At 36.5% G+C, this 21,384-nt stretch overlaps 1 protein-coding gene across 1 annotated transcript; it reads left to right on the forward strand.

The window, feature by feature from the left end:
- Positions 1–16,886: 16,886 nt before the first annotated feature.
- LOC145681965 (uncharacterized) lies at positions 16,887–19,084 on the forward strand. Its single transcript, XM_081753567.1, has 2 exons — positions 16,887–18,875; positions 18,977–19,084. The coding sequence occupies exon 1, from the start codon at positions 16,965–16,967 to the stop codon at positions 18,588–18,590; it is 1,626 nt and encodes a 541-aa protein (XP_081609693.1). The 5' UTR covers positions 16,887–16,964; the 3' UTR covers positions 18,591–18,875; positions 18,977–19,084.
- Positions 19,085–21,384: the final 2,300 nt, after the last annotated feature.

Below are 21,384 nucleotides of genomic sequence, written 5' to 3' on the forward strand. Positions count from 1 at the left end.
TTTTAAACAACAGAAAAGGTTATGTCCCTCCTAAATTTTAATGTTGTTAATAATTACTGGTGTTTATGTCAAAATATTTGCTTATTAAAATGAATTTTTATTACGCACTACTATTCACAATCGAGATAACAATATAAGCCTACACAAAACGAACATATTGTAGACATGTACCCTTGTACATAAATTCCGTATTTAAACGAATAATGTTTAAAAGTAAACAAGCAAAAATCAACAATAATACATGCATTCAACAACAATGAGTGGAATGTTACGATTCGTGGAAAACACGATCGTAACATTTTTCCTCTTTGGCGGCTTAAAAAAAATTTATTTCTTACAAGAATTAAATTTTTTTCTATCTGAAATTTTTTAATATTTCCTTCTTTTTTTCTTCCGAACAGTCAAACAACTTTATATTTGAAAAATTTTGTTTCGGAACTTCCTTCCCATTCACATCTTTTAAAGCCACGTAATTTCTTTGGGCGTCAGTGACAACATATGGACCACTATAAACTGGCATATATTCATATGTAATTTTCTTGTGTGCATCTGAGAGGAAATGCGTTCGTGTCATTACCAAATCTCCTACACGAATTTCTTTAGGCTTAGCTAGTTTCAATTGTAATTTTCTTTTTCCGGGGAGGGAATTTCCGGTGAGCAGACGCCATCCTCCCCTAAGAGCGACTGCTCGGTATGTTCTCCGATCTCCCGTTATTTCCGACTGATGAATAACTAGAGTTACTGGAATTAATTCCTACCGCCGAATAGGGAGGATTTAACGCTGAAGTTACTGTTGTCATTACTGGGACTGGTAGTGATGAATTGAACATAGTCATTGCAGGATAATGTCCGAATGACTTTATTCCATACGTATGAGGAGGTAAATATGGTGGAGGAACTGGGTTATAATTCGCCATTGACAGTGGAATGGGTCCACCTCCCGAACCAGGACTCCAGTTTGAATAACTGGGACCATATCTATTACTGTTATCACTCCAATTTCGACGTTTGGAAGGGTTATTATAATTTTTGTTTTGATCAAATTTCCATTTGTTACTGTCTTTGCCAAAATTACTCCTTCCAAATCTTTTGTTTATTCTTATAGGTTCAGTCTGGACAGCATTATCAGTTTTTACTTTCTTACCCCTTTCAATTCCAGACTGTCTAATAGTCGGTCTTTTGATTGGTGACTTCAGATAATTTAGATTTTGCTTTTCCAAATTTGAAGGATGACCTTCCATGTCTTCCAATCTTAAAGTTAATTCCTGTACAGTGTTAACTGTTCCTAACTTAAATATTTTGGCCTCCTCTGCAGGTAGGCAATCTAAAATTAGGTCCTTAAGCTCCTGGTCAGAGGGTGAACTCACCACCGAATGGTAAGTATCTATAATGTACCATACGAAGTCAGATAATGATGAAAATTTAGCTTTGTCATACCGCAGTGAGTAGAGACGGCGCTTTTGTGCCCTCTCTACTTGCGGAGATATATATTGTAACTTAAACAATTTGAGAAAATCTGCAAAAGTTCGGATTCGAGTTTCAACACTTCTATACCATGTCTTGGCAGATCTTTGGAGACACCAGGATAGTATGTACCTTTTATCCTTTTCCTTAAGTCGGTACAAACTCATACTTTGTAATAAATCATCTAGGAAAATCCTAGCAGATCCTGAGGTTTTCCCGTCAAACTTGGGGAAATGATGAAGATTTCTTAAGTAGTCTCCCGATCGTCTGCCTGATATAATATCAGATGAATCATCTTTATTAGTTTCATTTCCCGAAATTCCTCCAACCTCTCGTCTTTCCCCATTCCTAGAGATTGAATTACTATTAACTCTACGAACTTCAGATTTAATTCCGCGTACTCTACCACGCCGCTTACGATTTCTAATTCTACGGTTACAGAACAAGGTTCTAGTTTCATCTTCATTATTTTCTTCGTGTTCTGAATTAGCTACTGAGGAAGAAGCGCTACTGCTATTGTTACTTATATCCATTGCAATTTCTTTCAACCGAGTCTCATACTCATTGTTTTTCTCTTTCGATCTCCCTAACTCATTACATCGATGTTCAGGTTTACTACCCGACAGAGGATCAGCAATAATAGGTCCTTCTTTCTGTTTTTCCTGCTTATCTAAGCAACATGAAAGTTTCTCGATTCGTTCTCCTAACTTATCAATATTTTCTTTAATAAGATTCTCGCATTTCTTATTAACTTCATGTACCTTCTGATCTACTAATTTATCCAACCTCTTTTCTTTTTCACTACACTTTTCTAAACTCTTTTGGAACGCATTCATCGTATCATATTCTAAAGCTTTTATCTGATCGGACATCTTTTCATTTGCTTCTTGCAAATTTTTACATTGCTCTTTTACTTGACTACAATTTATCTCATACTTCTCTTTAATAGTATTTACTTCTACACTTAATTTAGAGAAATCCTTAACTAAGACACCTACTTTATTTTCCATATTTACTGATATTGCAACTATATTCTCATTAACTTCTTTTTCAATATTTAACAAATTCTCCTTCATTTTTCCCATATCTTCAACAACTATATCAAAATTTTCAAAACACTTAGCTTTCACATCATTAAATTTTCCGTTAACTGCGACTGTACCAATTGGATTTCAGACTTTACTGTTAACAACTCGGTTGATACTTTGTCATTCAAATTCGAAATATCCGACTTTACAGAACTTATATCAGCTTTTATAGAATTGATATCCGTTTTTACTTCCGTCTTTATAGATTTGTCCAACTCCCGAATATTCGCTTTTACTTCAGCCTGCACCAAACTAATATCTCTCGACAATTTCTGCTGGAATCCTTCCATTAAACATTTCAGAGTTTCCAACAGCGGTCCCCCTCCAATTTCAATTTCAGGTGGACTTCTAACTATTTCCCTTGAGGGTCGACTAATTCCAGCATCACAATTTTCTTGTCCCGAACGAATATTCACCGTTGTTTCCTTAAGAATTGGGACACTAATAGTTTCATTATCAGTTTTGCAACCTGCTTCATTACTTTGTACACTATCACTAGAACTTTCCCCAATATCAATTTCGAGTACACACTCCTGGCATACCCAACTATCATTATTTTGCCTTATTGACTCAACTTCTAGTTCCGACAACTTTATGAATGTCACATGAAAGATGGCCTCACATTTATCGCAAACAACGGATTCGCTACTGTTCGGAATCCTCTTCCTTTCACAACATTTATGAACCTTTCGTTCCATATCACTAGCACTAAAATCGATAAACATATATATTTCATAAAAATTTCGTCCGTCACACACCCACAGACAAACCAATAAAGGGAGAGGATAACGTCCACAAAAACACTTACCTCATTTGCTTACTCATCTACTAGCGACTACAGTCTCACCAGAAGTGTACACTCCACATTTAAATTTTCTCTAGTTAAATTAAATCAATCCTTGCTGAAAGTCGCCAATTTGTAACATTACTTAATAATTAATTGAATGTATGCATCTCGTACATTTCTAAATTTCGTCACTGGGTTAGAAAAAAAACATTATCGATTATTAAAAGATAAAAAATATGTTAGTTACTGAATAAAAACAGTATATATGTTAGCAGTATATGTATTGACAAAAAAAATATCCTTAGCGCAACGGTATCATTCTAGATTATCCAGGAACATGCAGCAGTGACACTTCCAATGATGACTCTAAGATTATAGAGAATATGATATAAACAAATTCAATTTTCTTTCTTTTTTTAAAAAATAAATTTTATTGAAGTTAACTGGATTACTGAAGTCACAATTGTTGAAACTGGGACAACATATAACATAAAAATTGAGATTCATTATATTTTTGATGTCCTGTATACATACGGTAACTCATTGTAAATTAACTTGCAATATTTTGTAACAAAGTAGTTCATGACATTTAAATTATGTACAATAAAGCTAATATTGTTTTATTATCCTCTTATTAATCTTCTTATTAAGTTGTTGACAATTGATAGGGAATACGTAACTACACTACTTACTCTGGATGTTCTTTGAATTCCTAGCATATGAATTATACTCTATGCTTGGTCCCTTATGAAAAGTTTTTTTCTTACAACTCGTGTTCTATGTGCGTAATGGCATTATTAACAACGTTCCTAGTGACAGGGTTGAAACGTAAATTCAACATTATTGTTATTCTTTTACGAATTATACAATGACCTAGTCATATTTCCAGGTACATATATTTATCTGACGACGGGGTTAATCATATTCCCTTCTTAATGAGGATTACATCTCACTATTATCAATACTACATAGTTCATTTTCTTATGCAAGTTTCTTCAATAATTATAGTATTGGACTCAGCCACAAAATTCAGCATAGTACAGACCAATAACAACATAATAATACTTAACCTAATCTAACGTTACCTACCCTAATCTAACTAACTTAATCCTATAATTGATATATTCATTAGTGTTGATAACTATGCATATATTTAAGGACCAAAGCATAGGCATCATCCAGATTGAGTACAGGGTAGCAAATGAGATATTCTTATTTGTTTATTCCCGTATTCATTTAACTGATTGCGTTATGATTATTAGCTTCCGGCTAATTACAACTGCCTAAGAGTGTTTTTATTAATTTCTTAAACGCTATCTTCAGTAGCTAATTCATATCGAAATAGAGTGGATAAATAGTTCATTTTTAACACAAATATTTACATAATCCAAAAGAAGTCATATTCCACGTCTGGTTAACTATAAATTTCAATAATAAAGATGGATCCAACATTTGAAGCAAAACAAGTTAGGACACGCCCCCCTCATAGCTTGTCTGTGTTTGTGTGACAGGACGAAGACAAATTACTTACTCATAATAATGCATTATAACTTCAATGTAATCAGAACGGATATACTGAAAGTCACTTATAAAAATAAAAATCTAATTAAGTTCATTGGGGAATAATAATCGACCAACTGAAGCAGGATTTATTATAATGTCTCCTTTATTATGTTCGAATTTAGACGATAACTTATTTGAAGTGTCAATCTCATTACCTGTGTTCTCCTTACTAGGTACGTCTAAAATGCAGTATATATTTTCTGCAACTACTTTTTATCACTTTATAGTTCTATTGTAGCTTCTTCTGCTACAAAATTTTAATTAATTTTGTTGACACTTAATTGCAAGATCCTAGCTTCTTCAAATCTTCACATCGTAACACCCCGTAAATCATCGTGCCCTCTCGGAGCAGACTAATGTTTACATCTATAAACAAATTTTAGAGTACTATTAGAGTCCCATTAATTTTAATACTTAAATTCTTTTCTCATTAAAAGAAAACTACTCTCTATATTCATTTCTAATTACACGATTCTCATTTTGTCAAATTATTTATTCTTTCCACTCACGTAGTCCATCCTGTTATCTGATTATAAACATGACTTGTTTTCGTTGAAGTTATGTACGATAAACCAAAGGGTAAGTTTCAAAATACTACAAAACTGATTCAATTTACTTTCGTAATTCATCTAAAATGTAATAAAAATTTATTATGCCCGTTATTTCTTAGAATTGTTGCTTTACTGCCGTGAATGACTAAGTTTTTACATATTAAACAGATCGGATTTAGGCCTAATACGTAATGTTTGTTTACATCCGTCACATTTAATTGTCATCATATTATACAAAATTCTATATTGTTCTACTTCGGTTTTTAAACAACAGAAAAGGTTATGTCCCTCCTAAATTTTAATGTTGTTAATAATTACTGGTGTTTATGTCAAAATATTTGCTTATTAAAATGAATTTTTATTACGCACTACTATTCACAATCGAGATAACAATATAAGCCTACACAAAACGAACATATTGTAGACATGTACCCTTGTACATAAATTCCGTATTTAAACGAATAATGTTTAAAAGTAAACAAGCAAAAATCAACAATAATACATGCATTCAACAACAATGAGTGGAATGTTACGATTCGTGGAAAACACGATCGTAACACGCTCTGTGGATGTCCCATGTTCCCTCTGTCTTTATGCAAGTTCACGGTGTGTTTGAATTGCCACAACCAGGTAGTATGTTGGATGTACCCACACCAACAACTGACGTTCGCCTTATCTCCACTCGCATTCAACTCACGGTGTGAGGTCCAATTGAACACAGATCTCCACGAAAAGGGACAGAACTTTCTTGGTTACCTTTATAGTTACGCACAAAAGTATAGCGTTTGGTCCCGGGCAGTAGTTCTTGATTAAGCAAAATAAAAACTGTCTTGAATATAATTTATGGATAATAATAATAATAATAATAATAATAATAATAATAATAATAATAATAATAATAATAATAATAATAATAATAAGAAGAAGAAGAAGAAGAAGAAGAAGAAGCTAAAATAGTGTTTTTAGTTTTCCAGAAGGAAACCAAAATTTTGCTTTCTTTCATGCCTCAAAAACACGAGCAGCAACATTTTTTTTTTGGCTTTGTACATTGTAGCTGCCCCCCCTCAAAAACGACGGCCCCCCTACACAAACCTGCTGGCTACACCCCTGTGTTGACAATTGCAAATTATATAGAGAAATATCATGTTTCCATGACATAAATTACCTTATAGACTGGTGTGAAATGTGGCAATTGAAACTTAACAGTAAGAAATGTGACAGTATTACAATTACTCTGAAAAAGTCTCCTGTTCCCTCCAAATACCATAATTAACGATTCCCCTATAACACATTCTGTTAGACATAATGATCTTGGTGTCATCTTTGATTCAAAACTCTCGTTCTCTGGCCACATCTCCTCAAAAGTTAAGAAATCAATGCGTATTCTGGGGCTTCTTTACCGATTCACTGAACTACGCACTGTGGCATCATTAGCATCATTCTATAAAACTCTTAATAACACCCAAGATCGAATACTGCTCTCCCATATGGGCCATGGTCGCACCTACACATCTCTCTAGACTTAAAAAAAAAAATGAAATGAAATCTTTGAGTTTTACGTCCCACGGTTATGCAGGTTAGGCTAAAGGAGACGGCGATGATGAGTAATGAATGAAAGGGTGGAATGAAGAAAGTGGGAGGAAACGGGAGAACCCCGAAAAAACCCACGCACACGGTGTTTGTCCACCACAAAGTTCACTTGGCGGGGGCTGGGATCGAACCCGGGACCCCAAGCACCAGAGGTGAACGCTCTACCACTGAGCCACCGCGGCCCCCATCTCTAGACTTGAGTCTGTTCTCAATTTCATTATTGCAATAGCATGTTTTTGTGTTCCCGCACTTGGAATATTACCTAAGGAGGAAATTTTGCGATATCTTAATATCCAGACGCCGCACAGTGGGAGATTTCATCGATCTAAGCGAACTTTATTCAGTGTATGATGCACATTTACCTATGGCAGGGCGCAAAATTTCCGGTCGCCATTGGCGACTATAAGTTTGGGGCTGGCGACCAGTGTCACTGAATGAGAGAAAACAGAAAGTGAAGTCTTCAGAACGTTGTAATTCGCCCCTCCTTTCTTGGACTTAGTAGAGTTAGTGTTTCAGGTAAATTGTGGGATATGCTGCTCACAAATATTCAATCTGGAGAGCAAGAGTTCCAGAGTATAAGACGCATGTTAATTAAAAATGCAAAAATGTACATAACAGAACGGTTGCAAACTGTATCATCAGAGGTAGTTCTGCCCCTTCATATATTTGACACTTTCGGTTGGCTTCCTAAAGGAAATATCTTTGAATTTGGTATGAAAAAAAACAACAAAAAAAAACAAAGCTGCTTTTTAAGTATTTCCAACCAGATTTATACAGTAAAAAAGTGGACTTTGTCTTACCAGAATGGGCAGAATATAACTTTTGTTTCCTTCATTGATGTTGAGTCAGGCACTGAAAAAGATTTAGTGAAAACTTCATTACGAGATTCCCAAATCTGCTTCCAATAATTGTCACATTTTGTGCAGTTTTACCTGTAAGTATGCTTCATGTGAGAAAGACTTCAGCAGTCTCAACAGAGTTAGGATTGCCTACAGGAATTCACTAAAGACTGGCATACTGGATGATTTACTGACAATTTCCATCAATATTCCTTCACTTAAGGACTTTGATCAGAAAACTGCATCGACAACTGGTTCTTCTGTGCAGAGAGAGAGCGTTACGCAAACTTGAAGTTTCAAGGTAAGATATTTGTTAACATGTAAATGAATTGTCCAATTTAAAATTGATTATCCTGAATCTAATTGTCTGGCTTTGAAATTGTATGCTTTTTTTTTTTTTTTTTTTTTGTCAAACCAAAGAACATTGGGAAGGGGAGAAACCTCTCATAATTTGTAAGTGAGAGATACTGGCGACCATCATTTTTCGATTGGCGAATGCATCTGACTGAAATTTTGCGCACTACCTATGGCATGTTTTGACGTTCTATTCGATTGAAATATGCGATTTCTTTGATAAAGAATGTTGTTTATGTGTTATTTACCAAAGAAGTAACACATGTGTGAGAGAGGTAAACACGATTGCACACAATTGGTGATAGGAAGAAAATAGAATTGATGTGATCAGCTTATATCTGAATAATCGTTTAGTGAAAATAAGTACATTACGCTAGGCAGTCCGGACAATAGACAAGAGTCAACGAGTACGCCAAACTGACTGGGAAAATATGTTCATTAGCAAGGGAGCCGATCCTGGGGAGCCAAGGCTTCCCCCCCAAAAGCTCATGTGGGCCCCTATTGTAGTTATGAGTATACAATATTTGGCATAATTTGAGTGCAATTTCTCTTAAAATCTTCACCTTCTGCATCTGAATGAGTCCCCCCAAATTTACAGAAAAATCGGCGCCCTTGTTCATTAGTCTGAATCATTGCTATGTTCGGAATGATCAGAGGAATCATTCACACAAGGCGCTTTTAGCAACCGTAGTACATCGGATATTATGTCTGAATATTTTGTCTTGGCAGGAGCACGTTTACTAGCAATAGACTATACGTATGAATCAGAGGTGATCAGCAATCTATGAATTAAATCCGTTTTGATATTAACCCTGGATGATTTTCTTGTAAAGAGTTCCCTATATTTTTTATTGACCTAATTTCGAGCCTCCTGTGCTTCTTCGGAAAGCTGGCCTAGGATGGGTACATTCTACAGTCTTTTTTTTTTTTTTTTTTTCCTGATTACGCACGACATTATACTGGTCTTTCGAAATATTTGCATCAACTAATAACGCCGAAGGTTCATCTTCTGATAAGTTCGCCGGAACTCGAAGTACAGCGCTTCGAGATTTTTTTATTTTCGTGCCCCGTGTGGAGGGGGAACAACAACAAAGCCCCTTAACGATCGCTGCTGAGTCACTTTTTCCTGTCCTCCGTAGTTTTAATTCAGTCGCCTTCGACAGTTCCTTGTTGCTGGTTGATTCAAGTTGTTTAACTTTTCTACTTTGCACTTTTGAGGTACACTCATGTCCAAAATGATTGTCGCATATCTATAGCTGTCTTGTGGAAATATAATTTGATAATGATTTTGCAGGGTAATTTTAATACTGTTACTATGTGTATAATCGGAAAATGTTAATTTGTGGTAAATTTCATAGGAAAAGAATTATACTAAATACAAAAATTAGAATGAGTAAAACAAAATGTTGCTAAATGGACAAGAAAGCTTTTTTCGTTATATTGTTCTTATTTACTGCTCTTTTGACATGAAATTTACCACACACATATCCTTGCAGATTATACACATACTAACATTGTAAAAAATACCGGGCAAATTCGTTATCAAATTATATTCCTACAACATATTTATAGATATATGACAATCATTTTGGACATGACTGTACATTCTGCAAATACTTTCCTCGGTCTACCGTGTTTATTTTCAACAGAAGTATCCGTTGGTGGAACAGGTGCTACGTTGAAGTTTACTTCATTTTCCAACCACGTTGCCTTGTCTTCTAGAAATCCCTCCAGGTGCTGATTGGCTGTGTCCCATTTAACCTGTATATCATAAATACATTTTCTTATTCTTGCTCGCGAACTAGTTTTCAGTTCTGCCACCCTCGCTTTCTTCCATTATGTAATTCGTTGAACCTTCCAACTGCTTTGTTGCAAGTTGTTCCCACACGTCGAATATGGGACGCCATGTAAACACGGGAGCCATTTTACACCACGTATTCATGTTCTTGCGCAAACTTGCGCAAGGTTTCTCTATTGTTTTCAGTTCTAACCTCAATAAGTTGTCAGCTGAACTTAATCCGCAGGCTGAACACCTCAGAACACCTACTTAAAACCTTATAGTAGTAGTGGTCCCGTTATGCCCGAATGACTCATCCTCATTCTCTTTTATGACCAGGATATTTGAACTTCGTTCCCTTTTACGGCTAAGATGAGTGCTTTGGTACCTCGATTCTGATTGGCTGAGAGAAGTCACGTGACGTTAGGCCCCGCCCACGCGGGAAATTCAAATTTTCCAGGTCACGTGGTATGACGTCATGAGTCACCCCGACCTCACCCTGGATTTTTGAAATTTGTTCCCTTTTACGGGTAAGATGTGTGATTCTGATTGGTTGATAGCTGTCACGTGATTTTAGACCCTGCGATATTTGAAATTCGTTCCCTTTTACGGGTAAGATGAATTCTTTGGTACCACGATGCTAGAGGTCACGTGATCTTAAGCCCTGTGACTTTTGAAATTCGTTTCCTTTTTTTACGAGTAAGATGAGTGTTTTGGTACCTCGATTCTGATTGGCCGACAGAGGTCACATGATCTTAGACCCGCCACACGGTGAACAGAATACGTGGGAAAACCCCTCACTCATTTGTTTCCTTTTATGGGTAAGATCAATGTTTTGGTACATCAATTTTGATTGGTTGATAGAAGTCACATGATCTTAGCACCCCCACAGCCCATGAGTGAAATATAGAGCGATATGTCGGTGATCCTGGATTTTAGAATTTAGTTCCCCTTTTTGGTACCTTAAAGTTCCCATGGAGGGTTCAACCGCATCCTTAAATAATCCTTTTTTGGTATCATGATATTGTACTGAAGTTTACCTTAAATATTATCGTTCTCTGTGACAGATAAGATGATTACCAGCTTTCTTACCTTGATGGAGATCCTGTCCTTGAATTAGTAGCCTATGTCTCTGGAAGTAACAATGGTGAAAGAGAGGTGTCGCTTGTAGATTTCTTATAACACATTGTTGTGAGTTTAAGCGATTTATTGCTCAGTAAGCGCTTCATTAATGGAAACAGCGTTGCCAGATTTTTTTCTACCTAAACTGCTCCGATTCTTTTCGAAACGGTTCCGCAGAGTACAAGAAATTTTAAACTAAAAAATTTTTCGAACTAAAAAATTTTGTAACTAAAAAAATTTTAAACAAAAATTTTCAAACAAAAAATTTTGAAACAAAAAAGTTTCAAACAAAAAATTTTCGAACCCCAAAAAAAATTTCGAACTAAAAAATTTTGAAACAAAAAAGTTTCAAACAAAAAATTTTTGAACCCAAAAAAATTTCGAACTAAAAATTGAAACAAAATTTTGTCGAACTAAAACATTTTTAAAAACAAAAGTTTCGAACTAAAGATGTAAATCACATCTAAAAATTTTCAAATCAAACTTTTTATCGAACTAAACTTTTAAAATTTTCGAACTAGAAATTGAAACCAAGTTTAAGAAAAAATCCTAAGAAATGTTTTTTTCAGGAATCGAACTCAGGTCTTTCAAACCAAAGATGTGTATGCTAACCGCTTAAATGAATTCGGTTTTAATCGATCTTGCTGGGTTTCGAACCATGGTCCTTGAAAAGGATACACATATACTTTAAGAAAATAAATCTGACAGTGTAACGCTTCTCAAATCAAACTTTTTATCGAACTAAACTTTTAAAATTTTCGAACTAGAAATTGAAACCAAGTTTTAGAAAAATCCTAAGAAATGTTTCTCCAGGAATCGAACTCAGGTCTTTCAAACCAAAGATGTGTATCCTAACCGCTTAGCTATGAATGAATTCGGATTTAATCATGCTTGGTGGGTTTCGAACCATGGTTCTTGAAAAGGATACACTTATACTTTAAGAAAATAAATCTGACAGTGTAACGTGGATTAAAATAAAATGCTGATAGACTTCTTTGTGTGACGACATAGAAGTACATATGATTGAAAAAATGCAAACGTTAGCGGATCGCATTACTTTAGTTTTACTACGAACGTGTCAGCATGATTCATGGAAAAAAAAAGCAAACATTGACATTCTCGTATGGAATATGAGGAAAATGAAATGTCGTCACAGTTACGACAAGTAGTGACATAATCCTGACAGAAAGCATTTGGGATCAGAACTGTGATACTAGATGTTGTAACTATTGAGAAACGTGAATGACGTCACGATCGATTGTTACACATCGTTTTGGTTCGTGATTCATGACGAAAAGCAGCGAGCGTTTTGATTGGTTCGTTGTGATGTCATTTTATAAATTTCCTCGTTTCTGATTGGCTGACGGTGACATCGTTTTCACAACGACCTAAATAAAAATCTAAATTTCATTTTTCAAATCCTACATCGCTCTCAACTATCGTGTGAAGAAGATCTGTTCTTGAAAAGTGTCTTCATTTAAGAAGCTTTACTACACCGACTTTGTGTTCATTGAATTTGAGGTAAGTTCAGTGAGTCACACAAGATTCGAAAATCATTTTATTTCATATTTGTGGGGGTGGATCACTCATACACTGTTTTACTTTTAGTACGAAATATTTAGACTATGAAGAAATTAGTGGAATGGGAAAGTGGGAGTACGAATCAGGAACCTCCACACATTAGAAGTAAGCACGATAAACGATATGGTTTAGCGTCCCTTCAGCGAGCACCCGTCGGGAATTGAACCATGGCCAGAAAAATGTGTGCGCTTAGTTTTGAAAAGAATACATTACAAAATTTCAGAAACTATGCCTGAGAATAATATGGTTCGATTCCCTTTGAAAGCATTAGCGGCCCCTTCAGCTTAACGTGATATTCGAGCAATCACCTGGGATTGAACATGGGCCAGAGGCGTGTACGTCAACCATTTAGCTTAGTTTTGAAAAGAATGTATGATAACGCATGAGAATATTAAATTTCAGAAAAGGTTTGACAGCGATCCGATGTGGAAAGCAAACCCACCGAGGATTGAACCAGGACCTTCCATATCCGAAGCATGTACGCTAACCGCTTAGCCACGAGTGTATGAATATGTGGTTAAAAGTTTTTACGCTATACAGATTTTGTTTTGACAATTACGTATGTGTAACGTTAATGGTTGATGAATCTCTTCAACTTGCAAACGCATCATTTAAAGGTCGTTGTGAGTAGAAAAAATGCTTACGCGTGCTTTATCACATCTCAGTACTGTTGAAACATTCATTCATTCATACATTCTTTTTATCACTATAGAATGGTAGGTCAGTTACATGTTGATGTAATGGTTTCGAGTTTGACAACAATAAAACACACATTTCAGTAACATAATTATTTAAAAAAAAAACTTTGATTTCTAGTACACGTGCTTTCATAATGAGATTCTGAACGTCACCGCCAGGGGAATCAAACTCAGAACCTTTACATGAATTGCTTAGTTAAGAATTTATCATGAATGTTATGATTTCCTGGGCTAAGCGGTTAGCATACGCGCCTTTGGCGTGGGAGACCAGGGTTCGATTCCCGGCGGGGAGCTCATGTGGTTCGGATTCCACGTTAATCAGTAGGTCCACGTCTCATATAGCCTCGCTGCTGAAAGGGACGCTAAACTAAAAAATCAAAAATCAACTCAAATTCACGCTGCTCAATTCCTTTTTTCCCATTACATATTTGTTTTACCGTACCTGTTTGTTGTTTTCATTTTTTAATCATGGTCCAATCGGTTTTACTGTTCGCAATGAAATCACTCGTCATTATAGACGATTTATGTACGTTTATGTATTATGAGGTGTGCACGTCAACCATTTAGCTTAGTTTTGAAAAGAATGTATGATAACGCGTGAGAATATTAAATTACAGAAAAGGCTTGACATCGACCCCGACGTGGAAAGCAAACCCACCGAGGCTTGAACCAGGGCCTTCCACGTCCGAACCATGTACGCTAACCGCTTAGTCACAATAATAATAAAAAAAAATACGCTATACAGATTTTGTTTCGACAATTACGTATGTGTATCGTTAATGCTTGATGAATCTCTTCAACTTGCAAACGCATCATTTAAAGGTCGTTGTGAGTGGGAAAAAAATGCTTACGCGTGCTTTATCACATCTCAGCACTGATGAAACATTCATTCATTTCATGCATTCTTTTTATCACTATAGAATGGTAGGTCAGTTATATGCTGATGTAGTGCTCTCGAGTTTGACAGCAATAAAACACTCATTTCAGTAACATAATTATTTAAAAAAAAAACTTTGATTTCTAGTACACGTGCTTTCATAATGAGATTCTGAACGGCACCGCCAGGGAATCAATCTCAGGACCTTTACATGAATTGCTTAGTTAAGAATTTATCATGAATGTTATGATTTCCTGTTTATCAGGTGATTAAGATTTTTCTTTCTTCTTTTCTTTTGTAGTAAATTCACGCTGCATAATTCCTTTTTTCCCCACATTACATATTTGTTTTACCGTACCTGTTTGTTTGTTTTCTCCTTTTATTAATATGGCCGAATCGGGTTTTATTGTTCGCAATGAACTCACTCGCCATTATAGACGATTTAACATTGAAGGTAGAATGCTCGAAGTTCAATTCAACGCACCACCCGTAGGAACCGATATCATACAGTATGTACATAATAGTTTCCAAGCAATGCTAGACCATTTATTAGCCAATGTCGACGATGAGGCGATGGTTGGTTTATCGGTAATATCGCCACGCAACACGAATAAACCGTTTTGGGTGAGTTTTCGCCAAGCACGAAACTTGACACTGGAAACGATGTGGGCCTCATTCGAAAGAGTGTTACAAAGTAACAATGCATTTCTCCTGCACGAACCATTCACCGTTCATTTCCATCGTGTGGATATTCCAAGAGGATACGGATATGGAGATCGTTTAGCACAAGGAATACTACAAAACGAAGAATTGTTACGAAGCAAGCGAGGGATTGTACGTGTACAAAATCAAGACTCAAGGTGCCTGGCGTACGCCATTGTTATTGCTATTGGCCTGAAGGCATACAAGAATGTAGATGTGCAACGTTATAAGCAGTATCAACGCCAATCGAAATATGTTGTGGACCAAGAAGTCGATGCGCTATGTGCAAATGCAGGAGTCAATTTGGATCATGGTGCCAGTGTAAATGAAATACGACAATTTCAGGCATACCTTAAAGAATATAAAATTACAGTGTATACTAGTTTCACAGGCCATGACATCATGTACGAGGGACCGAACGATGAAAATCGCACTCCCATAAATTTGATTTGTTTGGCTGGCCATTTTGACATCATCCAATCTTTAACTGCTTGTTTTGCAACCAAGTTCTACTGTGAGGCGTGCCATAAAAAATACAGTGAACGTAACAGACATGTGAAAAATTGTCCTGTAACATGCTCCAAATGTTTACAGAGACCTCTATGCGACACGAATCAAACGCTAGTGCTGTGTAACGACTGCAATCGTCAATTTTACGGCGAACAATGTTTTAACAATCATCGTAATATTGTATATCATCAAGGGGAACCTGTATGCAAAATGGTGAAGCAATGTACTAGATGTTACAGAGTATATTCTTTTGTGCATACCGGACAACGACATCATGATTGCAATGAGATCTTTTGCAATGTTTGTAAGAAGATTGTTAAAGGATCGCATCAATGTTTTATGCTTCCTGATCGCCAATGCTTGAAACCTGATGTTCCTTCACTCATGCACGCAAAGAAAGCCTTGTTGATATTCTATGATATAGAATCTATGCAGGACACGAATATTGGCGATAATACGTATGTACACATTCCAAATTTATTGGTTGCAGAACAAGTATGTTACGCATGTGTTGAAAACAATAATATCCAGCAGTCTTGCAGTACGTGTGGTCAGCGCCAGCATATTTTCCAAGGAGAGGATCCAGTTTATAATTTTCTCCAGTACTTGCGGGAACGTCGTCCCAATATAAATAGGATTTTCTGCGTCGCGCACAACGCTAAGGGATACGATGGACATTTTATTTTAAAGGCTATGGTCGAACAATGCCAATGGAGACCTGACGTCATATTAAATGGGACCAAGATACTGAGTTTAACGTTGAATAATCTGACGTTCATTGACTCGTTGAACTTCCTACCTATGGCATTAAGTAAATTGTCAAAAGCGTTCAATTTACCCGCAACCAAAGGCTACTTCCCGCATTTCTTCAACACCAAGGAGAATCAATCGTATATTGGACCACTTCCAGAAACGAAGTATTATGGTGCAGATGAAATGGCCGTCGAAGACAGAAACAAGTTCATGCAGTGGTACAACGATCATCGTAATGACACGTTTGATTTTCAGAAAGAAATTCTCAAGTATTGTATTCAAGATGTCAATGTACTGCGACAAGCATGCGTTTCGTTTATGACGTCATTTGAAACAGAAACCAAAGTGAATCCCTTCTTGGAGACGATCACGATTGCCAGTGCTTCCAATTTAGTATTCCGCCGGAATTTCCTTAAACCCAACACCATTGGAATTCTACCGGCACATGGCTATCGATGGAGAAGTACCCAATCGATCGCTGCAATGCAATGGCTGGCCTACATTGAAAAAACCGAAGAAAAACAAATCTTACATGCGGCCCGACAAAAAGAAGTGTTTATTGCGGGATTCCATGTTGATGGTTACTACCAAGATCCTGAGACGTTAGAGGAGCACGTCTACGAGCATGCCGGCTGTTTTTACCACGGGTGTAAAGTATGTTTTACTACAGGCCGTAATCAGCCCATCTACAGCAATCCAGAAGACACCATGGAATTCCGTTATGAACGAACGCAACGCAAAAATGCAAGACTGCGTGAATTGGGGTACATTGTACATGAAATGTGGGAGTGCGAATTTAATCAGTTCTTAAAACAAAATCCTGCAATGGCGACGTATCTGAAGAATCACCCGTACATGAACCGCAGACCATTAAATCCAAGAGATAGCTTTTTTGGAGGAAGGACCAATTGCGTAAAATTGTACCACCAAGTCGACGAAAAAGCGGGGGAAGTAATAAAATATTACGATATTGTCTCACTTTATCCTTATGTAAATAAGTGTGCTAAATACCCTGTAGGCCATCCACGAATTTATCTACAGGGTGATGAAAACATACCACCAATAAATAAAGTCAATGGTCTAATCAAAATGTCGATATTACCAAGTCGCCATCTTTATCATGGTCTCCTGCCTTACCGATGTAACAAGAAACTACTCTTTCCACTGTGTGCTGCGTGTGCGGAAGAAATGAACCCAGACCCTACAGCAACGTGTACGCACAACGACCAGGAGCGGTGCCTCACTGGAACTTGGGTATCATATGAAATCCAGAAAGCAATAGAATTAGGATATCAACCAGTGGAAATTTTTGAAATTTGGGATTATGACATTGAACAATATGATCCCATCACGAAAACAGGTGGCTTGTTCACGGAATATATCAATACATTTTTAAAATCAAAAATGGAAGCGTCTGGCTGGTCTAGTTCCTGTGTGACCGAAGAAGACAAATCAAAATTCATACAAACCGTCCTGGAGCGTGAAGGTATTGCATTGGATCGGTCCAAAATTGAAAATAATCCTACACGAAGAAGTTTATCTAAGCTTTGTCTTAATGCTCTTTGGGGAAAACTTTCGCAAAGATCAAACTTTAGCCAGACCACAATTATTGATCGACCGGAAGAATTTTATGAAAAACTCACTTCCCCCGACATTAAACTCCATCAAATTGTACCCATCAATGATACGATGTTGTATGCGTTCTGGGAGTACAATGAACATGTGCCTGTTCAAAACCGAAACACCAATGTCGTGTTAGGTGCATTTACAACATGTCAGGCACGTCTGGAACTGTACAAGTACCTGGAAATGTTGCAGGAACGTGTTTTATATTTCGACACGGATTCTGTAATATTTACGGAGAAGCCCGGGGAGCCAACCATTGAACCTTCAACGTACTTGGGATGCTTATCGGACGAGATGGAGTCTTATGGACCACGAGCATACATCAAGACATTTGTCAGTGGAGGACCAAAAAATTACAGCCTAGAAATATACAATCCGGATACCAACGTCACCAGTTACATATGCAAAATTAGAGGATTTACATTAAATTACAATGCAGGACAACAATTAAATTTCAACACGCTAAAAGAAATGATTACAAATCAATGCCGTGGACAAGTCACCATCACTATCCCCCATAAGATATGCAGGACCAAAGACCATACCATCGTCACACGCAAAGAAGAAAAAATGTACAGTATCCAGTACACAAAACGTCGATTTAAAGAATTCAATTCCTATGATACGGTTCCGTACGGGTACGTTAAAAAACAGAAGATGGAACTGGAAAAAGAAGATGAAGAAGAAAAAACTGTAAATACCCAATAAGGCCGGCATTTCTTTTTTTCCTTTTCCTTTTTCCACTCCTTAACCACAAAGCAGCAACACCAAGAAGAAAATGAAGTACCCACAAGAGTTCATAAACCATCAACACAACCATCAGTGGAAGAAAATGCAGTTATCTCGTATCCAAGGAGGAACCTTGACCATAAAGGAGCAACACCTAGAAAAATGCAGTACCCAGAAGAGTTCATAAACATCCATCGGTGAAAAAAATGCAGTGATCCTGTACCCGAGGAGGAAGATGAACCTAAACAGATCCATCATTTACGAGTAAGTTTTATTTCTCTCTTATCAATATTGACTCATTTTTATTGTTTCAGAAAAAAAGAGAATTCATAAAGTAATCCGTCGTTTCTTCTTTTTCTTTACAGGATACGTCTACAAGATTCGAAGATGATGACGCGTCCAACATATTCATTAATTAGATCCTGTATTTATTATGTTAATAAACATGTATAGGAAGACCACATACCTTTCGTTAAAATACAACAAGTTGAAAAAAAATATGTTTTATTATTTCTTGAAACCCTGAACACTTGTTTTCAAATAAATGGTAATCTTGAAAATTTAAGGTGGAAAATATATTCAAGATTTGGTTTACATGATTTTGTTCGAAAAAATAATTAAAGAATTTTTTAGTGTCCAAAATTTGATTTTTAATTTAGTTCGAAAAAAAATTTAATTTGAAAATTTTCAAATGTGGTTTACATCTTTAGTTCGAAACTTGTTTTTAAAATTGGTTCGAAATTTTTTTAAAATTTTTAGTTCGAAAAATTTTGATTTGAAAATTTAGTTCGAAAGTTTTTAGTTTAAAATATTTTTCGAAAAATTTTTAATTTTTTAGTTCGAATTTTTTTTTGGGTTCGAAAATTTTTTGTTCGAAAATTTTTTGATTTGAAAATTTAGTTCGAAAGTTTTTAGTTTAATTTTTTTAGTTCGAATTTTTTTGAAATTTTTGTTTCAAAATTTTTAGTTCGAAAATTTTTTGTTTTAAAATTTTTTAGTTACAAATTTTTTTTAGTTCGAAAAATTTTTAGTTTAAAATTTCTTGTACTCTGCGGAACCGTTTCGAAAAGAATCGGAGCAGTTTAGGTAGAAAAAAATCTGGCAACGCTGTTTCCATTAATGAAGCGCTTACTGAGCAATAAATCGCTTAAACTCACAACAATGTGTTATAAGAAATCTACAAGCGACACCTCTCTTTCACCATTGTTACTTCCAGAGACATAGGCTACTAATTCAAGGACAGGATCTCCATCAAGGTAAGAAAGCTGGTAATCATCTTATCTGTCACAGAGAACGATAATATTTAAGGTAAACTTCAGTACAATATCATGATACCAAAAAAGGATTATTTAAGGATGCGGTTGAACCCTCCATGGGAACTTTAAGGTACCAAAAAGGGGAACTAAATTCTAAAATCCAGGATCACCGACATATCGCTCTATATTTCACTCATGGGCTGTGGGGGTGCTAAGATCATGTGACTTCTATCAACCAATCAAAATTGATGTACCAAAACATTGATCTTACCCATAAAAGGAAACAAATGAGTGAGGGGTTTTCCCACGTATTCTGTTCACCGTGTGGCGGGTCTAAGATCATGTGACCTCTGTCGGCCAATCAGAATCGAGGTACCAAAACACTCATCTTACTCGTAAAAAAAGGAAACGAATTTCAAAAGTCACAGGGCTTAAGATCACGTGACCTCTAGCATCGTGGTACCAAAGAATTCATCTTACCCGTAAAAGGGAACGAATTTCAAATATCGCAGGGTCTAAAATCACGTGACAGCTATCAACCAATCAGAATCACACATCTTACCCGTAAAAGGGAACAAATTTCAAAAATCCAGGGTGAGGTCGGGGTGACTCATGACGTCATACCACGTGACCTGGAAAATTTGAATTTCCCGCGTGGGCGGGGCCTAACGTCACGTGACTTCTCTCAGCCAATCAGAATCGAGGTACCAAAGCACTCATCTTAGCCGTAAAAGGGAACGAAGTTCAAATATCCTGGTCATAAAAGAGAATGAGGATGAGTCATTCGGGCATAACGGGACCACTACTACTCTTATTTGTAATTCAGACAGAAGAATTTTTCCAAACGTTTACATACACTCTTCTTCCACGCTGTTCTCCAGGAACACTACAATGCAATGCAAAGTTCAAATGCTTGATCTTCTCTTCGGACACCCTCAATACTATTCCAGCACTGCACTGATCACTTCGTGTAAGCACAGCAGGACAGAAGTCAAATGAACTGCTAGCACAAAGCATACCTGTAACAGTCTCTGGACGCGCGCACTTCGTTGCCTCACTTCAGGCCATATTTGAAGGCGTTTAACGTGATCATCACTCGAATTCCTGGCAATTTCATACCAACGGCATATTTGGCTACTTTCATCGCAAGTATTCTTTGCTATATCGCCTGGTCACAAAATTGTATAAAGTTCCCTTACATCAATGAAATCTTCCACTGTGCGCCGGGAGTACGCAGAAATAACTTGATCTGAAGTTTCTTCATAATATAGTTAATGGAAACCTAAGATCAGAAATCCTACTTCAACAACTATTCTTATGTGTCCCTTCCCGCAAAACCCGGAATACCCACCTATTCCATCTTACACGTTCTAGGTTGACAATTATACGGATGTCTCTTTTTCACAGAATACCGAACAGGAGTACGCAGGAATTTATTTCGGAAGGGGTCCAAAGCTTTTCGGGGGGTCCAAACACAATTTCAAGCTAAATTATATTAAAAATTGTAAAATTGCCCC

The sequence above is a fragment of the Thermobia domestica genome, chromosome 3 (genome assembly GCF_964235325.1).
Source record: "Thermobia domestica chromosome 3, izTheDome1.hap1.1, whole genome shotgun sequence".
Taxonomy (NCBI): Eukaryota; Metazoa; Arthropoda; class Insecta; order Zygentoma; family Lepismatidae; genus Thermobia; species Thermobia domestica.

Excerpts from the sequence above, each read along its gene's own strand:
- LOC145681965 (XM_081753567.1), top strand. The coding sequence starts at position 16,965 with ATGGAATTCCGTTATGAACGAACGCAACGCAAAAATGCAAGACTGCGT.